The sequence below is a fragment of the Zosterops lateralis genome (assembly GCF_965231275.1).
Source record: "Zosterops lateralis genome assembly, chromosome: 8".
Lineage (NCBI taxonomy): Eukaryota > Metazoa > Chordata > Aves > Passeriformes > Zosteropidae > Zosterops > Zosterops lateralis.
Genome location: NC_139768.1, coordinates 23128554 through 23154163, shown reverse-complemented (window position 1 = coordinate 23154163; position 25610 = coordinate 23128554). Strand labels below are relative to the sequence as shown.

At 39.7% G+C, this 25610-nt stretch overlaps 1 protein-coding gene across 1 annotated transcript in view; it reads right to left on the bottom strand.

The window, feature by feature from the left end:
• INPP5F (inositol polyphosphate-5-phosphatase F) overlaps positions 1-25610 on the bottom strand; it is a 39875-nt gene that overhangs the window by 13791 nt on the left and 474 nt on the right. Inside the window, exons 2-8 of the mRNA XM_083866344.1 lie at positions 13065-13145; positions 6430-6566; positions 5632-5760; positions 4877-5044; positions 4521-4577; positions 3042-3240; positions 31-210 (exon numbers count right to left, since the gene is read on the bottom strand). Of these exons, the coding sequence (XP_083722470.1) occupies positions 31-210; positions 3042-3240; positions 4521-4577; positions 4877-5044; positions 5632-5760; positions 6430-6566; positions 13065-13145 (951 nt within the window). The remainder of the gene's footprint in view (positions 1-30; positions 211-3041; positions 3241-4520; positions 4578-4876; positions 5045-5631; positions 5761-6429; positions 6567-13064; positions 13146-25610) is intronic.

Here is a 25610-nt window from a genome sequence, read left to right as displayed (position 1 = left end):
GATTTTCAGGTTTTTCATCCAAATACTCACTCTTGTCCAGCCGGGGCCGTGGATTATATCTGTATCCAACCTGGCTCCAGAAAACAGGCACAGAGCCTCGTGTTTGGATATAGGAAAGGGTGTGATTATGGACATGGATCAGTTGCTCTGTCTCAACATAATTTGCCACGTTTCCATTTTTATCAACACCTCTTCGCTTATACCTCATTCCTAGGGGGAGTGAGAATGGTGAAGTCATATTTAAGTATTTTGCCTTAAATATTAATAATTATGTTGCTGTTTTTGACAATGTTAACCCAAGACAACAGTTCTAGCCCAAACCCATGATCAATGGTACAAGTCACTCCTATCGTAGTTTATTACTCCAGTGTTATTTTGATTATATGGATAACATTTATTTACTGATACATTATGAGCAGCAGAATGTAAACTGACAGCACAGGGCAGTTTAAAGTCACAAATGCCTCTGGTCCATCTTAAAAGATACATTTCCTCCTGTTCTGTCACATTTAGCACAAAGTTTTACTTCAGTGCTGAGTGTTTTCCATGAACCTAAAAGCCACTTTTACTGACAGAGGCTCCACTTCTCACAGTGATCCCACAAGCAGCCCTAGAGGATTTGCATGTTCCACAAAACAGAAGCCTTCCCCTCCTTGTTTTAAATTGTGTAACTAACTCTGCACATTAAGAAGAGATAATGCTCCTCTGACTACAGTTTTATGCCTACCCAGCTCTGAACTGCTCATTAAACAGAAATGTGTTTGCATATCCGTGACTCAAATGAGAGTACATCATTATTTCTGAAAGGATGCAGGTGGTAGCAAAGGAAAGGGAAGGAGTAAGAGCTGGAAAAAAAGATTCAAGGTCATGGAAATTCAGTTGCAAGTCCTGAAGTAGCACTGAACCAAACTTCTGAGCTGAACCTTGACAGCACAGAAGGGAAGAGGACAAAAGTAGGAAAGGGAAAGGAATGTAAAATACCTATGATAAGGAGCTTTGTAGAAAAATTGTCAGAGCAGCATTACGGCCTTTAATCAGATAAGGAGAAAATTCTACAGTTTATCCCCTGGACTAGAAATCAGACAAGCAAAGTGACATTAATAGTAAGAAGGAATCAATAAGAAAATTTCCCTCTAGAATTCAGCTGCTGTAACAATTTAGTGTGAAAAAGGCAGACTGCAAACTAGGTACTACTCTGAAACCCTCAAGTGTCAGAACTCCAAGTTATTCTGACAAACCATTTTCCTTGGAACTGAATTAAACGCATCCAAGTGAGCTCTGGTACAAAGGTACAGTCCTAGAGCAGGGGAAGCTCAACAGGTTTTTTTCTGGGTTTAACATGTTAAAAACCCAACTGTGTAAGAAAGGAGTTGGAGACATTGGAGAGTGCCTTCATAAAAATCAGATAGACTGAAAAGCGTGGAGTTGAACAGGATTTATTAAGCTGTAAAGTAATTCAATCTTTCTGAGATCCCAAGAGCAGGGAATAATTTCTGTTTGCTTTGCTACTCTAAGTCAAATAAGATACAAGACCAAAGCATGGTCACATTTAACACCTTGCCCCTCATAAACATCTCCTGGGACACAGGCATGCACACACATGGCTTTTCAAGCCTCTTCAGCTGCTGCCAAAGCCATCAAAGACTTTGAAAATTTAACTCCCATCCAAGCCTACTGAAATCTATCAGCACAGAGTTACAAGCAAGGTCCTAATCAGGGAAATCTCTGCAAAAATGGAACTCTGCCTCAGGAATGTGACCTCCAAGGATGCACTGAGTGCTCCTGAGCAGACCAGAGAAGCTCCCTCAGCAGCTGTAAGGGTTTTGGACTCTTGATCTCAGCCAAGGTCAGGTTGAAAGACACGGGAAACAAAGATGTTGAGTTTGAACTTGGAATGTTTATTTTATCTCATCTATTTACAGGCTCGTGAGCTGTGAGTTTAACTAGCAAGATGGGGAAACAAGGTGAAATGGAGAGCTTCTAACTCTTTCTGAGGTCTTTTAAGTGATAACTACTCAATACCAAGGTGACATCTCTTTTTGATCCAATAATGACCACCCAAGGCCCCCAGTGTGGACCTTCTTCACCCAAATTAGAGAAAACCACCCAAACCCATGAGAAGAAGGAAGAAGAAGGCAAAGAGTAAGGACAATGACAACACCCAAAATCCTTCATCTTGACTCATATGTATTACTATACAATAAAACCCTAAATTCCAAGTTTCTAGGATTCCAACAAGAATCCACTCCAAATGACAGCTGTACAGCACTGTAGGCACTGCAGCCTCTCCTGTCCCTCCTCCCAGCAGGGAAGGATGCAGTGCAGACTGACAGGGGCTGGCCATCTGCTGAGCAGCTTAGCACTGTCCATTTTTACCAATCTGCAGTGCTCAGAACCATCCCCAGCACACCCTGGACTGTGCTTCCTACTGTCTTGAGTAATGTAAACAAAAAAAATGTTTATCCTATTCCATCTGTTGAAACCTGGTTGGGGAGATGTCGTTTCTGTATCTATCTCCGGGAGGGAGGGGTGGCTGCCTTTCTGATAACAAGCCAGCTGTTAAGACAGCTGGGGCATTGTTTCTTATGTCTGTTCACCCTCCCAGGGGATTATCTTCTGTTAATGGGCCATTAAAGTGCATCAATGACATGACACATTACATCATCCCATTGTGAGATGCTCTACCCAGGGAGGAGAAGCCAAACCATTTCCACCTAGATAAAAAAGAGCCACAAGTGTCACCAGACATCCAGTGCTCCCACAGGACTCCCAAAGGAAGACCAGACCCATCTCTGGACCCTTTTCTCTACAAGACCATCTCTACTTCCAACAGGCCCACATCTGCCACTCCAGGAGGGCTGACTTTGGACTGTTTCCAACACCCTGACCAACAGCGTGTCAGGTAATATTCTGACTCTGTCAGTGCTCTATTGTATTATTGCATTTATTTTATTTTACCTTTTTTTTTTTTTTTTCTTCCTGTTAAATTGTATTTCTGACTTGGAGTGTGTCACTTTTTGCTTTCAAAGCACTGCACCTACCAGCTCTGTGCCGGCTCCGGCGGGAGATCAGGGCCACCAGGAACGTGGGGTGAATGTCATCCACACAGGACGATTCCTGGGGAGGAGTCTCGGGACTGCTCTTATCATCATCAGAAGATTCATTATAGTTTACTACAAGTTCTTCAATTTGCACAAATCCTTGAATGATGGGGATAATCCAGAAGTCCACTTCGGCATTCTGGAGGTTACAAAAAACATTTACTTTCTTGTTGGTCCAACATTACCTACAATTATTTCTGCCATTTCTCATGTTTATAAAACAGATGCTTCACATGCTTTTCATGCTTTTATTTTAGCCACATCCTTTTTTCTGTAAGAGATTCCAGCATTTTTCCTCCATCAGTCACAGCTTTTAAATCAGGAGGAAGAAAGAAAGCAACTTTTTTACCTAGATTCTGCTTTAAGGCAGTTTTAAAACCTCTGTGTGGACACATACTGTATCACATTTATACAGGAAGGTAGATGTTAGCTTGTTTTCAGCAACACATAACAGTATAAAGCTTCATATGGGCTAATTTAGTCCTCAAGACAACTGGTTCATGGCTCTGCACTTAAAACATTGATTTTTTTAAACAGAACCAAGATCCAAATTCCCCACTAACTCAAGGTCATCCATTTATATCTTACAACATGAAAAATACAACTCATTAAATTCCTGCATTACACACAACTTTTCACAGAGGACATAGGTTAACCCTGTCGTGACTCCATAACCATTTGTTCATGTATAATTATCCATGAAAGAGCAGCAGGGCATAAGGCAAAATGTCTGCTGTCATCCCTAAAGAAAATTAGACCTGGCCTAAACTGGCATACAAAAGTTATCAACTTAGTCCTTGATCTATGAGGTTAATTTAAAATGATGGAAGGTCATATAAAGAAGAAAGAGTGGTGGCTTGCTGCTTCTTTATGTGCTCATTAGCCAGGAAGATGTTTTATTTACTTTGAACAAATGTTCAGAACAACTTGTTCTCCACGGCTTTTACACTGACCAGCTACTGTGCTCAAGGAGATAAAACACTGACCTCCACTATGGAGGACCAAAATCTTATCTCAGGGAAACTTCGGAATTCAGAGGTTATTTCTTTTCTGACTCATCCCTATTATCAAGTTCAGCTCTGTTCAGGAATAATCCATTTCACATAAAAAATACAACTCAAATTTACCTTCAGAAATCAGCACAAACACATCACACCAGGTTATTCTACATTGCTTTATTGCAGTAAATGTTTTAATTCAGCTGCAGTTCACTCCTTAGCAATGGTCACAGGCTGGCTGGGGGGAGAAGGCAGTGCCAGCTGCTCAGCTACAGAAGGCACAGCCCTGATCCTGACCTGTCTGCCAAGCAGGTTTGTAATCAAACACCCACAAGGCCTTAAGCAAACATTTCAACTAAAAAGAACTAAGGAATGCATGTTAGAAATAAGACTCACAATACACGTTAGAAATAAGACTCACATCAATGCTGATGAGATCTTCAATCATGTGCTTGTTCCAAAAGAATCTGTCATCCACCTGTTTGGAAGACAAAAGGGCAGGTTTTGCAGTATTACAAGTTAGGTTTGGCAATATCTGTGGGAAGACACACCAGTGTCCAACAGTTTATTCACTACACCTGCCTTTAACGCAACACTTCAGTTCAGGTCATGCTGCTGCACACTTTTGTTTCCTTGCACCTGAGCTGGTTACAGGACAAGGTGCTCAGCTGCTGTAAAATGTGACTAGGCAGGTTTGGACCACAACCATTACTGGACAGCTGACCCCAAGAAGATGGATTCCCTTCCTTGTGGAAGAAACAAACACAAACCACTCACTTTTCTCCACAGGGGGAGGTTGGTTTTCTCACACGCGCTCTGCCTCTGCACAGAATTTGTCAAGTCATAGCTCAGGCTGTAGTAAAAGGAGTCTGAATCCATGAACATCTTGAACAGCTCCTCCAATAATCTCTTCTCCAGTCTCTCTTTCTCTTTGCTTTCTCTAATCTGAGAGAAAAAAAAAAATGGCTCTCATATCTTCGTGTGTAAAAAAAGACTCCAGTCATATTTTCCATCTCTAAGCTTGGAGGACAAACACTTTCCCAGTGATGAGCAGGACCTTAAAATTCCCAGCAGAGATAAACACAAGAGACAGCAGCCACAGAAACATAATTCTCATTTTAATAACTATTGTTTTGACTTCCTAATCCAAGCCATGATTGTGTTAAAGGCAGTAAGATGAGATTGGATGGCGTCCTCTGAGGAAGCAGGCACCAAATTTTGAGTCCAATTCTATATTATAAGAGATACTTATGCAAAGCAATTTCTGGAAGTTTAAAACCTCACTAGAAGCTAATCTTGGTAAAAAAGAACTCTATTAGCAATTCTGCCAAAATTATATAATTACAAAATGAAAAAAAATCAGAGAAACGCTGTAGCTAAATAATCAAAAAATTAAACTGGCCATCAAGACAGTAGTTCCACATTCTACAGTTTTTTATAGTCTTTGTATTCCATGTGATCATCCATCAAAACCTTTTAATTATAAACTCAACATTTTGGAAGGAAAAAAAGGAAAGAGTAGAAAACTTTACCTTCTTTTTATTTGGAGCAGACACGTTAGATTTAATTTGAGTAAGAGTCTTCAGCAGGAATTTTGTGTCATCTGGGGATTGTGTTATCTTCTCTGGCTTGTTTATCCCAAAATGGTGCTTTTTACAAAGCTAAAATAATGACATTGAGTTAAAACCAACTCTTTTAAAAGTTCAAAGAAAACAAAGCCTACAAAAGCAAGATTTTGATGTCCACAGGCCACGGGGAGACACTGAAATGGAGGGGGAACATGCAGGTTTCCATCTATAGCCTAATTCTCTCTCTTCTATGAAAGGCATTTTCTCCTGTGATTGTGAGAATCTCTGCCTCAATTAGACATGACTTGAATACCCAGAGCCACCCCAACTTCCACCCAAATTAAATTAGCACTATCATTTTTCTCTTTGTTTCTTTATCTATTCTCTTCTGGGGAAAAAAATTGCAACATTTTAAGTATAGATTTCCCTTCAAGCCAAGTTACAGAATTAAGAGTCCAAAATGGGATGAAAGCAAGAGAATCCATTAAAAAATATACTTTCTCCTGGTTCAGTAAATCTTATTCTTGTGTGGTATTCCCAATGATCTTTATAAAATTTAGGTATTATTTTGTTGCAATTTCCCTCCCCAGTAGAACCTGTGATTTCTGTTTAAAAAACACTTCTTATCAAAAAACAATATTCAAAAAAGCACAATATATTCAAGATGTTTGCTTATCCCAGGACAAAGAGATGAGAGGCATTTGAGTTTTATTTCACTGAAGCAGGAGGGGGACAGGCAGAGTTCCCTGAGGATGGCCATACCTCCAGTTCCAGATCCTGGGGTTCTGTCTCAGAGAGTGGGATCACTGCAATCTTTGTTATCTTGCAGACCTCGTGATCTCCTGGCAGTTTGCCAATCAATGCTTTCTGACGAATTAAAAGCAGCCACCAGGGTAAATCTGGGGAAAAAAAGAGATTAGTAGATGCTTTCATTTGTCCTGTCAGGAATTTATTTTGATTAGTGATCCAGAAACTATTTGACCAGAAGAATCCAGTGAATGATGACTTGTTATTGTTGTGGGTTTTTATTATGCATTGCAAAAAAATAAAACTAAGAAAAAAAAAAACCTTAAAATATTTATTCAGTCTCTAATATAATAAGGAGATTAACTATTTCACAGGTTTACATTTAAGTTATCCCTGCTTTACCTATAGCAATTAACAATCTCTAGGATGATGCACATTCCCACTGTTTGAGAACAGCTGGAGCTCAGACAGCAAGTTAAGAATTTCCCTTTGTACCTCCTGCCATGTATCAAACAGCCAACAAGACAGACACAGGTAACACCTGATTACAAGATTCCTGAGTGAAGAAATCTGATGAGCAAACATGGGCGGCACCATAAAGCAGTTCACACGTTTAAAGGCTCGTGGCATCACTCCTGAAGAGCATAAAGCGGTGGAGAAATTCATAAAATTAATGAAGATGTTGGTGACAGGTGCATTCCATGCACACATCCAGCCTACAGCACTTGCAGCTATAGCAGCCACACTTTAATGAGACAGAGAAACAGAGCAAACACTCCCACTGACTGCTGAAGAGTGCCTGGACATTCCCAGATTTCAATCCCTTGGCTAGAGCAGAAATTGTCTGCTGGGCTTTTTAGGAGTCAAAAGCAAAAATTTTGTTAAGGGAGACAGAAAAGGCAGAGAAAGTCCCAGAGACACACACACTCACTGCTTCTCCCAGCTGAGAAGCAGCCAACTGAGTTCAGCTGAAAAGGTGATATAAAGACATAAAAAGCCTGCTGTGATAGACTTAAATATTCTCCCACACTTGTGATGGCAGAATGTGTCATGTATTATGCCTCTGAATACCATACACAGCCTTTGAAAAGCCTAGTTAGCAGCCCTATAGCAAATACAAACTCTGTTCTCCTTGCTCAGTAAATTCCAAACAGTATTTTATCCTCTGAATGCTTAAGAAAAACATAGAAACCCCCAGCATTTCTTTTATCTAAAAAACAGAAATAATCATTGCCAACAGACAACTGTGTGCTGTGACACTCCACTCCTCCCTTTGATCCTGCATTACTGCCTTTAAAAAAAGAGATATATTTATGTTTGGTATTAAGAAGCCTTTAAAAATTTTAGATCCTCATAACTTCAGAGCTGCTGTGAAAGGCAGAGAGGCAGGAGGGGAAGGAGAATGAAGCCATGCACCCCTTCTTTCATATTCATGGTCCTGTAAAGGGAGTCCTGAACACTGCAGCAGAATCCTGATCTCTGCAGGATCAGAGACACCTCAGGTCAGGAGGGATCTCAGGGTGTCACCCTGATCCAGCAGGGTCAGCCCTGAGGCTGGAGCAGGTTACTCCAAGCTGTCACACAAGCACAAATCTCCTAAAACTGCTCCAAGGATACTAAATCAGGAGAGAAGTGACAGCAAAAGCCACTTAGTGATCCTCACTGAGCAGCAGGTGCTGGAGCAGCCCTTCTGTGCAGGTGTCTGGAACAGGCCCTGGAGAACTCCTGCCCTTGTCCCCAGCACCCCACCAGCAGCCAGGGGGAAAAGGAAAACAACAGATTCTATGCAACAACCAAAAGACCAATGAACAGGTTAAAAAAGTCCTTTTACAAAGGAGAAATTGAAATGCTGCCAAACCCACCAGCAACACAAAGATGCCTATCAGCTCATTTGAAAAGGTCTGCCCTTTCTATGCTGATTTCTAGCAGGCAAACCCAGCAGTCTCTGAAAAGCCAAGGCCATCCAAGCTTTTGCAACAGGGCACCCAGGCAGATATTCCTGCTGGGCAGTGCTATAACCTCATCTATTCCCACCTGCAGAAGGTTGGCCACACAATTTACTCCTAAGAGATCACCAATGTATGGCAACAAAAAAAGACACTCTTCTAAGAAAGGCAACCATCTAGAGCTCCAGTGAATTAATCAGTAGGGTTCTATTGGAGATTAGTGTAAGGTAAAGGCATGTCTGAGCAAATATGCCATAGTTAAAAACTGCAAAAGGAAAAATCTCTGCCCAGTCTTCCCCCTATCTATATTAACAAACCCTGGTAGCTGTAAACAAGAATTTAAGAGCTTAATACAGATAAGTGAATTGAGTATCCTTTTGTCATGTTTAAAAATGCACTGAAATGTCATCTTGGCGTAGATTGCAAAACTCTTTGTATTAAAGCCAGAGCCACAGAACATTGAAGGAAAACAGGAATTCCCCAGCAGATCAAAAGCAAAGAGTCAGGAAGCAATTATGCAGATAAAGTATGCCCTGAAGTAAAAGCTTCAACAATAGCCATAAAAGCAGTATATTATAACAGGCAGCAATATCTAAATAACTGAATCCCTAAATACAGAGAATGTGCTTCTGCAGTCAGAAGGAAAAAAGCAGTTCCAAAGATTAGTTATTGCCTGCTCAGAGTGTGAGGTGTGATGTGCACTGCAGAGCAGGACAGCTGCGTGCCTGCCACTCCAGAAAAGTGCACGTCCCAAGTCATCTCTCAGGATATAATGTTCATTTTTAGAGTTTTATGAACTATGGCAGAGCAGATGGCAACTAGTTTGAAGTATTGCATCCAAAGGAAGCTATTACCTCTCACTCCTCACTTAGATGGAAATTTACCCCTCTGTTGTTTCAACACTGTCAGCACAACAGTGCTGTTTTTCCCTAACACTTCCCCAACAATCTAGCATTTACTCTCCTCCAAATGGTTTTGCAGTAACTTTTCATAAACCGTACATGAGTTTACTGCAAATGCTGCTTTATGCAAGTATTTTGATTTCAGCCAAGAAATTCTATGCAACCAATTTCATACTTTTTGTTATTTGAACAATTTAAAAATTGGCTGCATGCAAAAAGAATGCTTTGAGATGTTGACTGTATGAAATTCAGTTACATCTCAATTAAGAGATTTCAGATGCTGAGCAGCCTGTGGTTTCTATCAAGATTCAGAGGCATGCTAACAAAAAAAAGCTGGGGATAAGGAAAGAAGAACTCCCATTTCCCTCCTGTTTAGAGTCTGTGAACTCTTGCCAGCAGCATTTAACCTGGGTCTTAATTAATCAGCACTGGAAGAACACTCTAAATGAATCCATTTGGAGTTACAGGGGTGTGCTTTGACCAAGGAACAGAAGAACCTGTGGCAGAAATGATTGTGTTAAATGGCAGTTGCTGGAACTGGTTCAGAAATCCAGTTTTGGTTATAGTCAGATACACTGGACAAGAAAATTAAATTCTATAAAGGAGATACTTTATGCAAGGGATGTGTTGCCTCTATATGGGAAGAATATGCAAAGACAATTTTAATTGTGCATCTTACCAAGAAAATGCGCAATGATCTGTCACAGTAACATCTCCACAACACATCCTAAAACCCTTTTCCTTTCATTCCCATTGTTACTCTGCATTTTCTTACAAGTTGTTTTGGGATGGGCCAGAAAATGGTAAGTAATTATATTCTTACATTCTGATATTCAACTAAGGTTTTATTGTTTGGGTTTGAGTTCCCTACACATACACACACACAAAAAAAAAGTATCTGAATATTTAAGAAAATTCACCTTGGAGAGGAACAAAATATTGCTTTAAATAGATTTGAATCTCAAATATGAGTGTACTGTTATGTTCAGAGGTACAACTGGCCCTCTCATGTCAAAAATTCCTTGAAGAATTAGAAAATAAATCATGTAATATTGGCTGGCTGGTTTCTGTGAGACAGCTTCCCTGTCACAGCAGCTTTCCTACAAATTCTCCTGTATGAGGCAAGCAATAAAACCAGCAAGATTAAGAGTAAATTAAAACCCATCCCTAGTCACAGCTCACTGGCAAGGGCATTCCAATGCTAAATTACAGACAGCCCATGACTGATTACAGGGACATTTCAAGGTCATCTTAGACAATTCCAACATTCCTGCAATAAGCAAAGCTTTGAAGAATATATGAGGATCTATGTCCGAGACATTCAAGTCCATACAGGTTTTGTGACAGCTCTGGAGCTCACTGGTAGCAGTTCTAATACTTAAAAGGGCATTTAAAGTTCCCAGCAGTTGTGTGTGCTAAGGATTTTTAAAATGTCTTTTCCACAATAGCTGGTAACAAGGCTCTGAGCAGGACAAATTCACCAAATAAGCTTCAAATTAAGTTTTCTGATCCTCATACCCTGGGGGCAGAGGAGAAGAAATCAGAGCAGCAAGTCCTCCTGCTGCAGGTCAGGCATTTCACCCAGCTCCTGCAGCACAGTCCTCCTACTGAGCCTGGACAGAACGGTCCAGCAATGTTAAATATTTATACAACTTCTGCTGATAAAGTTTCCAGGTGACAAAGATTGATACAAGAATAAGTAATGAAGACAGGTTACTGTTACAGACTGCTAGATGATTCAGCCTGAGGATAACATCAAGCTACACTTGAATATGATCAAGTAGGAGTTCATTGAAAATAGCAGGTTTGAGCAGACCTATGCAAGACACCTCTCGTTGTGACTGCAGCCTGATGGATGACACTCATCAGGAAATGGCAGCAAATTCAAGGAGTTCTCAGAAGAAAAGTAAGGATAAACAGCTGGAGGCTTTCTTTCTTCAGACATTTAATAGTAGAAAACAAAACACCATTTATAGGACAGGTGGATCAATAAATACCAGAATATCTACAACAAAAATAAAGGATGGAGAGTTTGTGATGGTGTCATCTGAACAAGGCAGAGACAAAAGGAAACACTTCCACTGACCTAAGCAGCAACTGAGTGGAATGCCTGGATGAGCTTAATTGATTCAGGAGCTCTATAGGACACATGGAAAGAAGAGATATCAGGCTTATTACCTGATAATCTTAATTTACCTGACAACAGCAAGCTGACACCTGTTGAAGTGTCACACTCTGGGGAAAGTTTCAACTCGGATTTCATAAGCAGAGGAAGCAGCTCACAATAAACACACATGCAAAGATCTTCAGTTGCCACAACATACTAAAAAACCTTCCAGAAAGCATCTGAGGTTTCCCTTTTCAAAGGCTTTTATAACTAGACTCCCTAGAGAGAAGGGGGAAGGCTTTTGTGTACCTAAGGACTTGGTTTTAAAACAAAACACCACACCCCTCACAAAGACAAAAAACATGTGTCAAAACCAGTCACTGAGCATTTTCCCACAGCACAAAAATGTCATTACTGGAGTTTAGCCATCATTCATCATGGACAGCACATGCCGACCAGCACAGACAACCTGGATGAAGATAAGAGAAAGTGAAATGGCAGAGTGTGAACCACTCCATATCACCAGACCTGAAAAAGGATGGCTGAATAGATCTGGAGAATGAGCACAGACAAAAATACCAGGTGAAGTCAAAGAAAATGAAGTGATGAACTAGAAGGAGGACATGATGATGAACTTAATGGAGAGTTGAGCTCTGAACTATTACTCCCAGAAACAGGACTGGGGTCACAGTACCTATGGAGCCACAATAATTCCTAGGATTTATCTGCCCTACACTCATGCTAGAGTGTCCCAGCCCCTGTTCTCCATCCCATTATTGCCACGCTGAGCAATCTGTTTCTATTCAAGGGACCACAAAACATCTGATCCATTTCAGCACTTAATCCATCCTGCCCTCCTGGAACACACTTGAAACTTTACCTGTATTGATCATATTGCCAGGCACTACTTTAAATGCAGGGTGTTTCAAAAAGAATGGCACACAGCAAGGGTTTATGGCTACCTCCCCTACCTGCCAGTAAACAGACAGACAGAGATCTACTGGCAGAGGTATCTTCCTGGACAAAGCTGGTATATATCAAAATAAATACTTATTACGGCTACAGGGATTTGCAGCTGATAAAGCAAAAGAAGTACTGAGTTTATTTTACAGGGAAACATTACTACTATCAGTTAGTGACAAGCTTATCATTAAAATAACAATGATTTCTACACCTGCTTGAATTTTATAGCTCTGTCACTTAACTGCAAACAAGTTTAAGTGTTCCTTTTGCTTCCAAATATTCCGCTACCAAGGCAGCAATTATTCTTCAGCATTGAGAATTCAGGTCTTATACCTCTGTGAAAGCTTCCTTTGTTAGTTTTTGCACTGTACCATAGGAGAACAACAGGAATATCCTTGAAAGCATTATTCCAAAAGCTTTAAGAATTTTATAAATCTCACACAAGAGATTCGAATAGAACTTCAAACACAAGTTTCTACTATTTGTGAATGCAATTGTCTATTTTTACAAGACAGTGCCAAATCAGAACACACACATCACTGGAGAGCAGAGTGAATTTGCATGTGCAGCTATAACAATCACCTTGACAATTCCATTTGGGGAGTGATCCTCCACAGCAAAGAATACCACATTGCTCCATTGAGCTATGCAGTATTATTTGTAATATCACAGAACTGCAGCAGTAAATAAAGAAAAAACCCACCAGAAGAGAACAAAGCTGTACATACATACCTGTATGCAGCTGGACTTTACCAATGACTCCCTCTACCAGGCCCAGACAAATGGGGTTCCAAGCCAAAAGAAGATCAGTGGCTGCAAAAAAGAACAAAGCTCCTGTTTTTAAACAGTAAACCAAACAGGACAATTAATCCAGTGATAGTCACCCTCTCCACTTTCCCCACTTTAGAAGGTAGAAAATATACAATAATTCCAGCAATAATAAGATGATGCACATGTCCATTTTTGCTTGCTACCAAGTAGCTATGAAAAAAAGACTAAGTTACCAACATAAAGCCCTATCACAGATACTTTTGAGGGAGAAAAAGTAGCTTTAGGAGGCAGTAATTGAATTAAATGGAGGCTTAATTCTTCTCATATCCACTGGAATTTTTAAGGTAAGCAAAATTTGACATGGCTGTAGTGAAACTGAATAGAGGTCACTGAGTAAACAGCACAGCTTCAAAACCCAGCAGATGCTGCCTTTCACCCCCAGCTCTCTCCCATTTGTATCCAATTACTATTACTTTCACATCCTCTTTCTATAAACATGCACACAGAGACACTTCCTCTTTTGTTAAAACACTCTCCACAAGTACATGGAATATCAAAGCACACATAGTTAAGGTTTAGGTTGGTTTCTAGTTCTCCTACTCTTATTAAATTCCAGTGAACCACACAGGAAGTAGAAGAGAAAGCAGGAAGAAAATGAGGTTTTAACTGTGGTGCAGTACCTGTTCAAGGATTTGAGAGTGGGGGAAAGAATGAAATTCCTGTTTCAAATCTCTAAAGTGAAAACAAATGCTTAAAAGCAAATATCCGTGTAGGAGATAAAAAGGAGGTTTTTCCTATACCATGAAGGACAAGCTTGTTATTATTTACCAAAACACACTTGCTCCAAGGTAAAAGAGTTTCTCCAGTTTTAACATCCAGACGAATTTAATATCTTATCTATTGGTGTAAACAGATGAACATTTGAAAGAAGAAACTCACAAAAGAGTACAAATCATCTATATAAACACTTTACCTACAATACTTTGGTTTCTTCTTATAAATCTGAGGTCTGCAGGCAACAACCAATAGTATGATTTTATTTTTTACACACTTGTTCTAAAACACTCAACCCTCCTTGAAGCATTTGTATTTGAGGCCTTGATATTCCAAGAACATACACTGCTTTCCCAGCTTCCAGCATAACATCTAATAGTACTAGCTTCAGCTAATTTCCTCATTAAATACAAGCATTTCCATGAGCTGCAATAGAAACAGCTGCAGTCAGGGTGGATCTGGAATGAGCTCATTAAATGGGATGGATCACAGGTGCCTGGACACAGACAAGCAACAACTAAAAGCCCACAGCAGCAGAATTTAAAGCAATGTTTGCAGCAGCATGCAGGGTTGCAATCAATGTGTGTAAGCACACTGGGCCAAATTCCTGTTTCTGTCTTTCTCCAGACAGTGACTTGAGCTGCACAGAACCTTGTGTGAATCATGCCAGAATAAAATGAAATTACTAAAGAGACTAACACAGCTGAGCATCAGGAAATCAGTGATGGGGGCTATGAGAGACTGAAGGGTTTGATGTGCCCTCAACCCCTGCTGAAGTTCCTGAACACATCTTGTATCCTCCTGACAGATTTGTGCTCATACAAAACACGTTCTAGAACAGCCTGAGCTCAGTTTCACTCCAAATAACACACAGGGGTATCTCTGTGCAGAGTGGGAAATCTGCACTACCAGCAAAGAGGAATGCAGGCAGCCTTCCTCACTCCCAAAGCTTCCACCTTCTTTCCCAGTTCACCCACACAATCCCAGTTTTGTCTTCACCCTGGGGCTCTTCTAGAGCTGCATTGTCTCACACTTCATCTACTTCATGCCATCTTTGTCATCAGCATTAAATTCATATTTCCACCATGATAACTAAAAGCCAGCCAGAGATATCAAACAAAGCCAGGAATAGGAGGAATTTAAAGAACCAAATCAGTAAAGGTTTACCATGGCTACCATAAGCCCAGTAATCTAGAACACATTCTAGATGTCGTTCTAAAACTCTGATTTCCTGCTGTGACAAGATATTAGCAAGAAAACCTCACTTGCTATCCAGAGCTTTCCTCTAGGAGTTTACAAAGAGATTAAAGAATGAAGAAACAAGATTTTGTTCTAATTAGATGGATAAGGAAACAACATTTTAGACCTGCCTGTAAAAGGACATAAGAAAACTGGTGTTGGGGACTGCACAGACAAGTGGATCTTATACAGATGTTCTATTACTCTGTTCCTCTGACAGGAATTCTACAGGAATCCTACTACCCCAACAGCAGAGACACAATGAGAAATGGCTCTAAATTTTAAGTACAGACAACCTTTGGAAAAGAAGAGAATGTATTTGGAATCAAATGTATATTCCACTTCCAGAGTTTAAAGGCAGCAAATACGGATCCACCAGCTGGGCAGCACTGGCTCTGAGGTAAGTGTGATTATCAAACTACTAATGGTAAAGGCTGACTGCTTGAAAAGAATTTTCCATGGGAAAGGCAGGGCATAGGAAAAAAAAAAAAAAAACAACCCACCATATTTAGCAATATATAAGGGGATTACCATGTTTTTTTTCAATGTGCAAGAAAACCTAGATGCAAAGAAGCCTTACAGGAGAAATGCTTGTAGGCTGTGAAAAAACACCAATTGTGGAATCACATTGATTTCGTTTTAGTGACAGCACCACAAAATTTTTTCTTATAGTATTTCTAGAGAATTTTCCATAGGAAAGTATATGTGACAGCACAGAAGCAAGCCAGTTTTTTAAACTAAATAAAACATATCTGGTTCCAACCTGATTAGAACTTTGTTACTGGTTAGAATTCAGTTTCCTAAGTGACAGCCATATCTCACTCAGACCAAACACCCAATTTATGCCGAATAAATGTCACTACAGTAAATACCAATATGAACCTCTTGTTCCTGGTGAATACACCCTGGAAATAAGAGATGGATGAACCAAACAAAATAAAGGTTTAAATATAATTTCCCCACCCATCCCCAAAGATGGGCTTTCATGCACTCCTATGTATTCTGTACAGGAAGAAGCTGTCTCCAACTTTTGTCTAACACTAAAATTTGATCAAGACTGTTCCCTTGCTGCCATTTGGTAAAACTGGTAGCAGCAACCTCCAGTCACTATCTTGTATCTTTGAAAAATACAGCCATTCTATATTTAAAATCATTACATAAGCAAAGATTCAGAGATCCAAGAATGTTGACTGCAAGCCTGCAGGATGTATTTAACTGTATTATATTTTACAGAATTTAAGAGGCAGCCGAAGATGGTAGACAGTGATATGTGCTACAGAAAGTATCCACATCCCTTTGAAGCCATAAAAAGAAAATAACCATACAAAACAAAACTGAAAATCCTCAGCTGAAAGTTTTCAGGTAGCATATATGAGACCTGGCCACATTTCTGACTCCTGAAAGCTGAAAGAACTCATGACAAACTTGATTCTTTTTTCTTTTTTAAAGAAATGCCTATCGGTGAGAATTAACCACCACAAGGCTCTATCAAAGCAAATTCTGAACTTTCCTTACAGACAAAACAATGTTTTGAGATATAATGTGAAATACAATTTATCTTATTTCCCCACACAAACTCAACTTCCTATAAATTTCATACTAGTCCTCTTTTGAACCTCACAGAGCCAGGAATAAAGATTTATCAACTTTAAACTGCAACACAATGACTTTGAAACAAACTTCTTACACTATTGTGCTGATGATAAAAGAGCAGCGTCTGCTCAGTCACTGCAGAAAGTCAGAAACTGTGTCCAGAAAGAATCACTATGAGCAGTGAGATGAGTCCCATGGAAGATCTTCCCTGGCTTGAGGAATTCTCTGCTGTCCTCAATGTGTTTAAATTTGAGAGAACTGCCAGTGTTTGACAGGCCTTAACACTCTGATGTATACACTTGCTCACCAAGTTTCCATCCTGAAGTACAAAATTGCTCATTCCTTCCCTTACCCTACTAAATAAATTCAAGCTACTGAAACAAATGTTGGGGTTTTCTGCGGATTCCTGTCAGAGACTAATGACCACTGCACTGCATTTACCATTCACAGTGATTGTATCAGCATTCAGTTGCAGCACAACACAACTTCTGTCACAAATTCAGAACAAAACCAGCCTTGATGTGATTGACTTCCACCACCACCACCCCCAGAGCTCACCAGCAGCGATGCAGAGCCCTGCAACGCCAGATAAAGTCTCTTTAATTCTTTGTGTTTACACAAACAGAACCCTGATAAAGGTGATACAAAAGCAACCTGGAAGAGCATCAAAACCCAAAACTGCTTTCTGGCTCTTTCTGCTGCCTACCACCAGCTGAGTTGTTCCAAGGTCAGGCACGAGCTCTGATAAGAAAACAAACCACTGCTTTGGGATAAACCACTTGCTCAACACAGAATGGCTGGAGGCAAGTCTGGAGAGTCTGGAGAGGCAGGCTGGCAGCTTCCTCTGGAGAAGGCAGGAAGAAAAAAAAAGACTTAATTTGTTATCATTTGAATCCAGCCATACTACTGAGCTGCTGCCTGGTTCAGTCCATTGAGAAGCTGTAATTACTTCTCTTCCAATCTTGCTGTAGTTCAGAGGGCATAAACACACACACTTCTTATCTCCCTCCTTGTTGGCATTTGGGAATGAACCTCAGCTAGAAAGTGTTTTCTGACAGTGTAATATAAAACATACACTGAATAAATCATATAAATCATCACCAAATTTCCTTCTGGTTACGCCTAAGTCTATAAGCATGGGCATTGATGTGCCAATTCTCAAAAAGTCTTCCTGGAGTCTGGCAGAGCACTAATTCTCCATCATTTTCACCATTCAACACAAGCCATAGATACTTATATAGAAAAAATAAAAGCAGAATGATTCATGTCATTTGACTATGTATAGCCAAAATATATCACGCAGCTCTGCTAATGTAAATTTTAACACCAGAAGTGTTAATTTTCAGGAAGAAGCGTCAATACTATTTTAAAATGGATTTCAGGGTTGTTTTTCTTTTTTTCTTTAAATTGTGTCTGCTTTAGATCAAAAACAACCACAAGACTTTATTATTAGCATTATTTGACCTTTATGACCTCCTGTGGCTTTTCAAAAGAAAGTCTGCTTCCAAGCTTCAGTTCGTCTTTGAATAGTGTTCTCGAATTTTAGACAGGATTAAGAGATTACCAATTAACTGGGAAGACTTAAAAATGTAAAGTTGAACTTCTTTCTCTTGGAGGAAATAAAATACTATTTATGCAAATAAAACTTAGGCTACTTGAGTTTTCCTTTCAACACAGATTTTAAAACTGTATTTAAGCTACTTGCAGAAAGATGGAGCATTAAGACATTCAGTACTACAAGCTCTTAATTGTTGTGAAGTGTTAACTTTATTTACTTGAATGTTCTCCTCGGAACTTGAAACAAGTTGTCCCTTCAGCTGATCACCTGTTTTATTGGGACACTTCCCCTCAATACCTCAGCATTAAAAGAGATGAACACAAACAGGTCAAACACAATTCAGTGACAGATTTAAAGCACTGAGGACGGGAGCATTTGTACACGACATTTGTATTGCTGCTGCCAAAGCAGGATGCAAGTCCCAGAGAAAGCACCTAACAAAAATGAATCCCTGCTACTCATCTTGATAAAGAAATACTTCTTTGTATTCTGGTGCAGTCAGAAAATCTCTTGAGTCACCAGGCATTGCTTGGGAAACTGGAAAACATACGGAAAATGTTCAGTTGTCTGGAGAGTGTCCAATGTTACATGGAACTGCACAAGGAAGCCCTGTACTAGAAGTGGAAACAAACTGCTGTTACCAGTGTTTGCTCCAAACAGAGTCTGGCCCTGTGCATCACTGGCCTCCAAACTTTTCTGTCAAACGCCACACCAAGAAAAACAAAATTAGCACATAGCCCAAATACGTATATTTATTTATTAGTCCAGTAGAACATGTAAATAATTTATATTGCATGCATTATAAAGCATACAAAAGATAAGCATTCTTAATGGATAAATAGACACTATTTTAAAACAGCATTTCTCTTGATTAATGGTACAAAAATATTTTCTTCCAACACCTCTAAAGGACTGCTTTGAGCACCCACAAGGTGTGTGCACCCCACTTTAGACACCACTGGTGCAGGTAGTTAAATACATGCCAGAAACGTGCATTTCAACCATTTGAAACAAGAATCAGCTCCTCATATTCCTTCCACAAACCTGTAAATACCATTCAGAAAACCGCCCAGCAGGGACTCTTAAAATGCAAATAAGTGCCAAGCCACTGGAGCTCAGAGGGTTGGTTTTTTGGTTAGTTGGTTTGGCTTTTTTTTTAACTTTAGAGCTTCCTTTTATTCTTCACATTGCTGAACTCCGTTAGCAAACATATTTTCTCAGAAGTAAAACAGAAAAGGAAAAATATATTTTATCCTTCCAAAAGCACCAACTCTGCACTAATTAATATTATTCCACACCAACACACATTCATTCCCATTTTTAGCTGGTATTTCAACAAAGCTCAAGTTGTTTGAGGATATACCCTTAAAGCTAAGAAAGCAGTAGGTTGTCTGGATTTTTTAATCCTGTTTACTCTGTAAGAAGGAAACTATCAATCAGGCAGGGGAAAGATTTTATTCAAACCTACTTACAAAACTGACAGCTTAAACACTATGTTCACTCATTCTAAAGATTGTCTATTAAAAGTTTGCTCAGCTACAGCTATACTGAAAGAAGAACACAAGGAAGATATTCTATGCTCAAAAATTTAAAATATAAACATTTACCGAGCAGAAGGATTTCACAATTATGGAAATTAGTTTGTTTTACTAATCACTGAGCTGATTTATGCTAATGCTTCTTAAGAGCCATGAGACAATTACAGTGTGAGCCAAGTCTAAGAAAGGTAAAGTTTTCCCTCACTATCACCTGTTCTTCTGATACCGTCATTAACTTTCCTCTCTGATGGCCCAACTAATCAGTCTCAAAGCACAGAAAGAGTTATGGATTGGAAACAACCATTTATAACACTAAATAAGGGAGTTAGAGTCCTTTAAATGCCAAAAATTTGGCATGTGCTTTAGGAACAGACAGGATTTCTAGCCACTCCCCACCCCCCATATTCCTCCCCCTTTTTTTTTTTTTTTTTTTTAAACTATTGGGGACAATTTGACTACTCAGAAAAGAAGCAGCAGCATATTATTTAAATGTTACAGGAAGGCACGTATAGTGAAAAACTTAACCATCACTTTATGTGCAAAAGTTGCTGTTTTTCCTTAACTGAGAAACAGACAAGGAAAACAAACCTGAAAGATAACAATTAATGACAGACCAGCATATTTGCCATTTACATCTTGCAACTACCTCTTGGGCAAGGTCGTTTACTTTTAAATTTTGCTCAGAATTCTGTTTTCCAGTTCAAAGCATGTTCAAGGGCCTTGTTCTCAGTTTTTCAGAGACTCAGCAAACACTGCTCCAGGGCTCTATTCAAGTAAGATTTCTGCCTTAAAAGGAAAAGCTCAGTGTTCAAGTGCTATTTCATTCATTTGGGTTCAGCTTTTCAGGGAAACAATCCTCTCCCGGTTCTTATTGGGGAAGACTTTTGGAGTAAGAAAATACCACTGAGGATTAAATATTAATATTCCTGTTTAGTAAAGCCAAGCTTTAATAAGAAACAGTTTCTGCACTATTTCCAAATCCTTCTTCTAGACATACAACCTCTTCTTGATATTCCACTCCCATTACTTTTTCTATCCCATTCCAGTCTACAACAGTTGTTTTGAAAGAACACAAGCAGCATATCAAACAAGTCCTTGTCCTGCAGTTCAGAGTTTAAAACTTCAAATCACAAGTTTTAATGTTTCCTTACACATACAGCTGAAATATCACCCACACCATTAAACTGTGAAACAACCCAACAAGAAGAACAGTGTTCTCAGACAAAAAACCCACAACCCTTAGTACAGATGCAGACCTTTCTTAATTGAAATCAGTGTCCTCTGTTCTAAATATTTTAGCTGCAGTTAGTCTGCAATTTCCTATTTGATATTTAGTTAATACTAACTCATGAGATCAAAGATGAGTCACCTCTGCCAGCAAAATACAGGCCACAGAAATCCACTTAAATTAGATTAATTTTCATTCTGGAGGAAGAGGAAAAAAAAAAAAAAAAAAAAAAAAAAAAGAATATCAAGACATGAAGCATTAGGAGTTTTTCATGTATTTAAAACCTCAGGTCATTTCAGCATGTTTCATGGCAGGAATTCAAAGACATCTACGTGTCTGAGTTGGGAAAAGTTTGGCATTTTCAGAACTCCTCATAGAAGGAAAAGGCAAAAAGAAAAAAAAAAAAAAAAAAAGAGAGAGGAACACCCTTATCATACTCAACTCATCACCTGCTAAGATTGAACAGGAAAGTAAACACCTCAACTCAAGGTTTATTTAACTCTCACCAGGCTAGGCTTTAGCACACTACCAGCCCACTTAAGTCTCAGTTTTAGGTTTACTATGCTCTATAAAAAGAACCATGTATGGAATTACAAAGTAGATCTTAGTTATAAAAAGTAGAAAATAATTTCCCTCTGATAAATATATAGGAAGATCTCACTTCAGAGTCAGAAGCTACAACAGTGACTAATATATGCAACACTTAATCAGATAAAGGATATAGAATATATGCAATATTTAATCAGCCCAGCCCATTCTGCTCTGTTCTCTTTCACAGGAAGGAAAAAGCAGCAACAGGGACCCAAGTGCTGAAGATTTTTTCAGCCTACATTCTCGCTGGGTTGCAGCTAGTGCAGATCAGTTCTGACATCTGGTTTGTCACATACGCCACAAGTACGTGGTGCTGACAACCAAGAAAAGAGTAGGGAAAAGAGGGAACAGAATGAGCAAGCAAGGGTGAGAGGCAGTGCAGTACCCACTGCAGCTAAAAAGGTGTCAAAAAACAGCTTGAGGTTCCTTAGGAAGTAACTTGAAATACAGAGATAATTTTTTGTAAAGCTCCAGCCTCCTGTGGAATTCGTTTCCCAGAATAGATAGGCAGTTTCCAAGACTGAAACTCAGGGAGGCAATTTCCTATGAAACAGTTCAATAGCATGACTTCACAGTCAGGCTGTCACCTCTCAGAGCCATGTCTAGGATGCTCTGTAGACTTAAACTGAGACTTAAACACGTCTGGGAAGCAGTGGCATCACTCCTTACACCATCCATTAGCTCCAGGCCTTCACCTGAGCACTTCCAGTCTTCCCACAAGGGAACTGCTCCTCGTCCAGTCTACAGCCATGAAGAAGAGCTCAGGAATTCTGACAAGTCATTTCTGCATGACTCCTGCAATGTCTTTGAGGAGCAAGGCAAGCACACAGCTGGAATATTAGATGACCCTATGATTTGTGATTCAGAGATGATTTCACACTATCAGACTGACACCTAACCTGAAATGAGTCCCCTGCTACTCTGAAAACACCGCTTGGTAACACATCCCTCATTAGAAGTATTTAAAGTGCATTGCTTCAGTTGCTGACTCACAACCATTTTCAACAGATGAAAATGAATACTGTAACAATAAATTCCTAAAGTGTTTGTTTGAAACAAACAAATGCTCATCTGCCTCTAGTTTTCAGTTCCAGAGGTAAAACACAGCTTAACCCATCTTACTCTTTCAGGCAGAGACAACACAGCATGACATCCCCAAAAGCTGTGTTAGATTAATTCCAATCTCTGTACTCCTCAAAATATTTGGTAAAGTTTTTTGCTTTTTTTTTTTTCTCCAGAGCAGTGAGAAACACCATAATTACAAGGAAAAGTTTTACTAGCAACTGTTCCTAATCTTATTTGACATTAGTGCCTGGGGTATGATCAAGGCCAGCACAATGATAATAGAAGCTTTCACACCATAACAGTCTCATTCCTTCTTCCACTGCTAAAAAAAGCAGTGAGGAGAATTTGGTGTCTTCAACACTTCTTATCCTTTACACACACATATATATGTGTACATATGCAAATATAACCACATAATTTATACAAGCGTCATCAATAAAAAATATTTGTAATCTGTGTAGAACTACCAGTCAGGAACAGCCACACAGAGCATAAACAGAGTAATCCAAGAGTGAAATCCTGACCAAGACCTGATCTAAAGCATTTAAGGCATGGTTGAACAGTGCATGTTTTTTCACTATACTGAAAAAAAGTACACTCTTGACAGCAAAATTCTTAAAAAAAAAAAAAAAAAAAAATTATGATGCCAAAGTGATTCATGGATTTCCTGCAGGTGACTCATTAGTGCTTTCACTTTAGAAAATAAAAAAAAAAACAGAAACGTCTTGTAAACATAGGCTGACATCCTTCAAATGAGGGCCAACCTCAGACTTTGCTTATGGCAAATATTTACCAAGATTATTTGCCTTTTTTTTTTTAATTCAAGCTGTTATCTCCATGATTCAAAGAGGTCAGAAATACAGCTCTCAACATTAGCAAATTTCTGAACATGCCTTTATAGCTGAGGGAGGAGAGTGCTTTAAAGCTTAGCATCAGCTCTTTAGATTCAGACCCACCCTCTCAAGTAACGATTTGCAAGCCCTACCAGTATTATCTATTTCAACCCATGAATGTCCAAGGATTAATTCAGAGCAGCCTCTGTGAGACAGAATTTTAAAACCAAGGCCTCCAAAACCAAGCAGAGACACACAGCTAGATCACAGCCTTTTGACAGATTATTAAACATGTCAATGAACACAAGTTATGACTTAGTTGTTTCTTTTAACACGGCAGTGACTCATCAGGCAGAAATCCATTTACTCATTTCTGGGCAGTGGCCTCAATAATAAATGGTCAAATGTAATAAAATTGCAAACTTGAGGATATGCAGTTTTGTCTTAATACAAGAAAGAGCTATTGATCCAAGAAACACTTCCTGTGAGAGAACTGTTCCTTTCTCGGGCTTCCTTTCAACCTGCTAAGGTATTTCATCTCACAGACCTGGAGTCCACTGTCAAGAAGATGATCCACAGACAGGGCTGGAAAAACAAAGCTGCAAACACATGGAAATGGCAAAGCATTGCTAACAATTGAGAGTTTCAAGCAGGCCAGGGGAGGTCAATATCACATTACCTTTCGTTAATCTGCAGGTCACACACAATAGGGATCACATGGAAACTGCCTGAAAATGCAGAGGCAGGAAGGACAAAACGCTGCTGGAGCAGCAGGCAGACAAACTGCTGGGCACTGGGAAAGCCTCCATCAAAGTTAAGGAACACCAAGGAAAAATAAAATACAGCAGTGGCTGTGTGAAAGCAAGGCACTGATGTTTTTAAAAAGTAAAGTTATCAAAGGCTAATCTCCAGGACTACAGATCACCAGTTTGTGTTTTAATTAGTGTGGGTCAAGGAGGAGCTTTCAGCCCATATACAGAAGGCTGTAACCATCACAAACTCAAACCTGAGAGGTTTCCCCCCTGTGAAAGCACACATTTCACTGACTGGCAGTACTGTCTGCTAGCATAACACCAATTATTTTGTAAGATCACTTGCATACCGAAGTATTGCTGGATTAGCAAAATTGATGGACAAGAATTAGTCATGCTAACTCGGCACAGATTGCAATTTTATCTGAGAGACACAAACAAACTGCGCTGAGAAGACACAACTCAAGGATGAAAATATAACCCAGGAAAGTGCAGTATGAAAAACAGTTCTTTGGAAAAACACAGATAACAACGGTATTTGACATTTGTGTTTTAAGTTTGTCCAGCTTTTCACAGAAGCTCAAAAAGGTCTACTGTACTCAGATAGCCAACCTGGTCATGTACATACTTTTTTAGCGTAACACAGATCCCAATTTTAGAAAGCTGTAAGTAACATCTGTGCAGCCTGCCACATGTTTGGTGAAACACCCAGCTATTCAGAGTTTCTTTAGCATCTAAGCAGGGTCAGCATGGTCCTTTAAATGAAAGCTACATATTAGAATCACAAAGAAGGATGAAAATTCACAGAATGGTTTGGCTTGGTAGGGACCTTAAAGATCATTTTGTTCCAACCCCCTGCCATGGGTAGGGAGCCCATATGACACAAAGTGACATAATTTCCACGGGTGGCATTTTATTTTAGACACCTTCACCGAGTAACCTCCTAGGCAGGACAGGATAATTACCATTGTTTCAAAATTCCCTTTTACACAACTCCATCTCAATTTTTGTTCTGCACTGCCTTCCCTTCAGTCCTACATTAACACACAGCGGAGCTCCGTGTAATTGCCACTCACACAGCCTGTAATCACTGAAAAATTCAGAAGCACTTTAGAAGCCCCAGAATCACGGAACGTCAAAGGGCTGGAATGGACCTTACAGATCAGCCGTCCCTCCCCAGTGTGCCACCTGTTCAATTTCTCCTGGCAGGGGCGACCAGGGGACACATCTGCCCACAGACACAGCACCCATCCCCGGAGCATCCCTTATGTAAGGTAAGGCCGGCCCCGGCCCCGCACGGCCCCGAGCCCCGGCGATGCTCCCCGGGGGTGGCCGG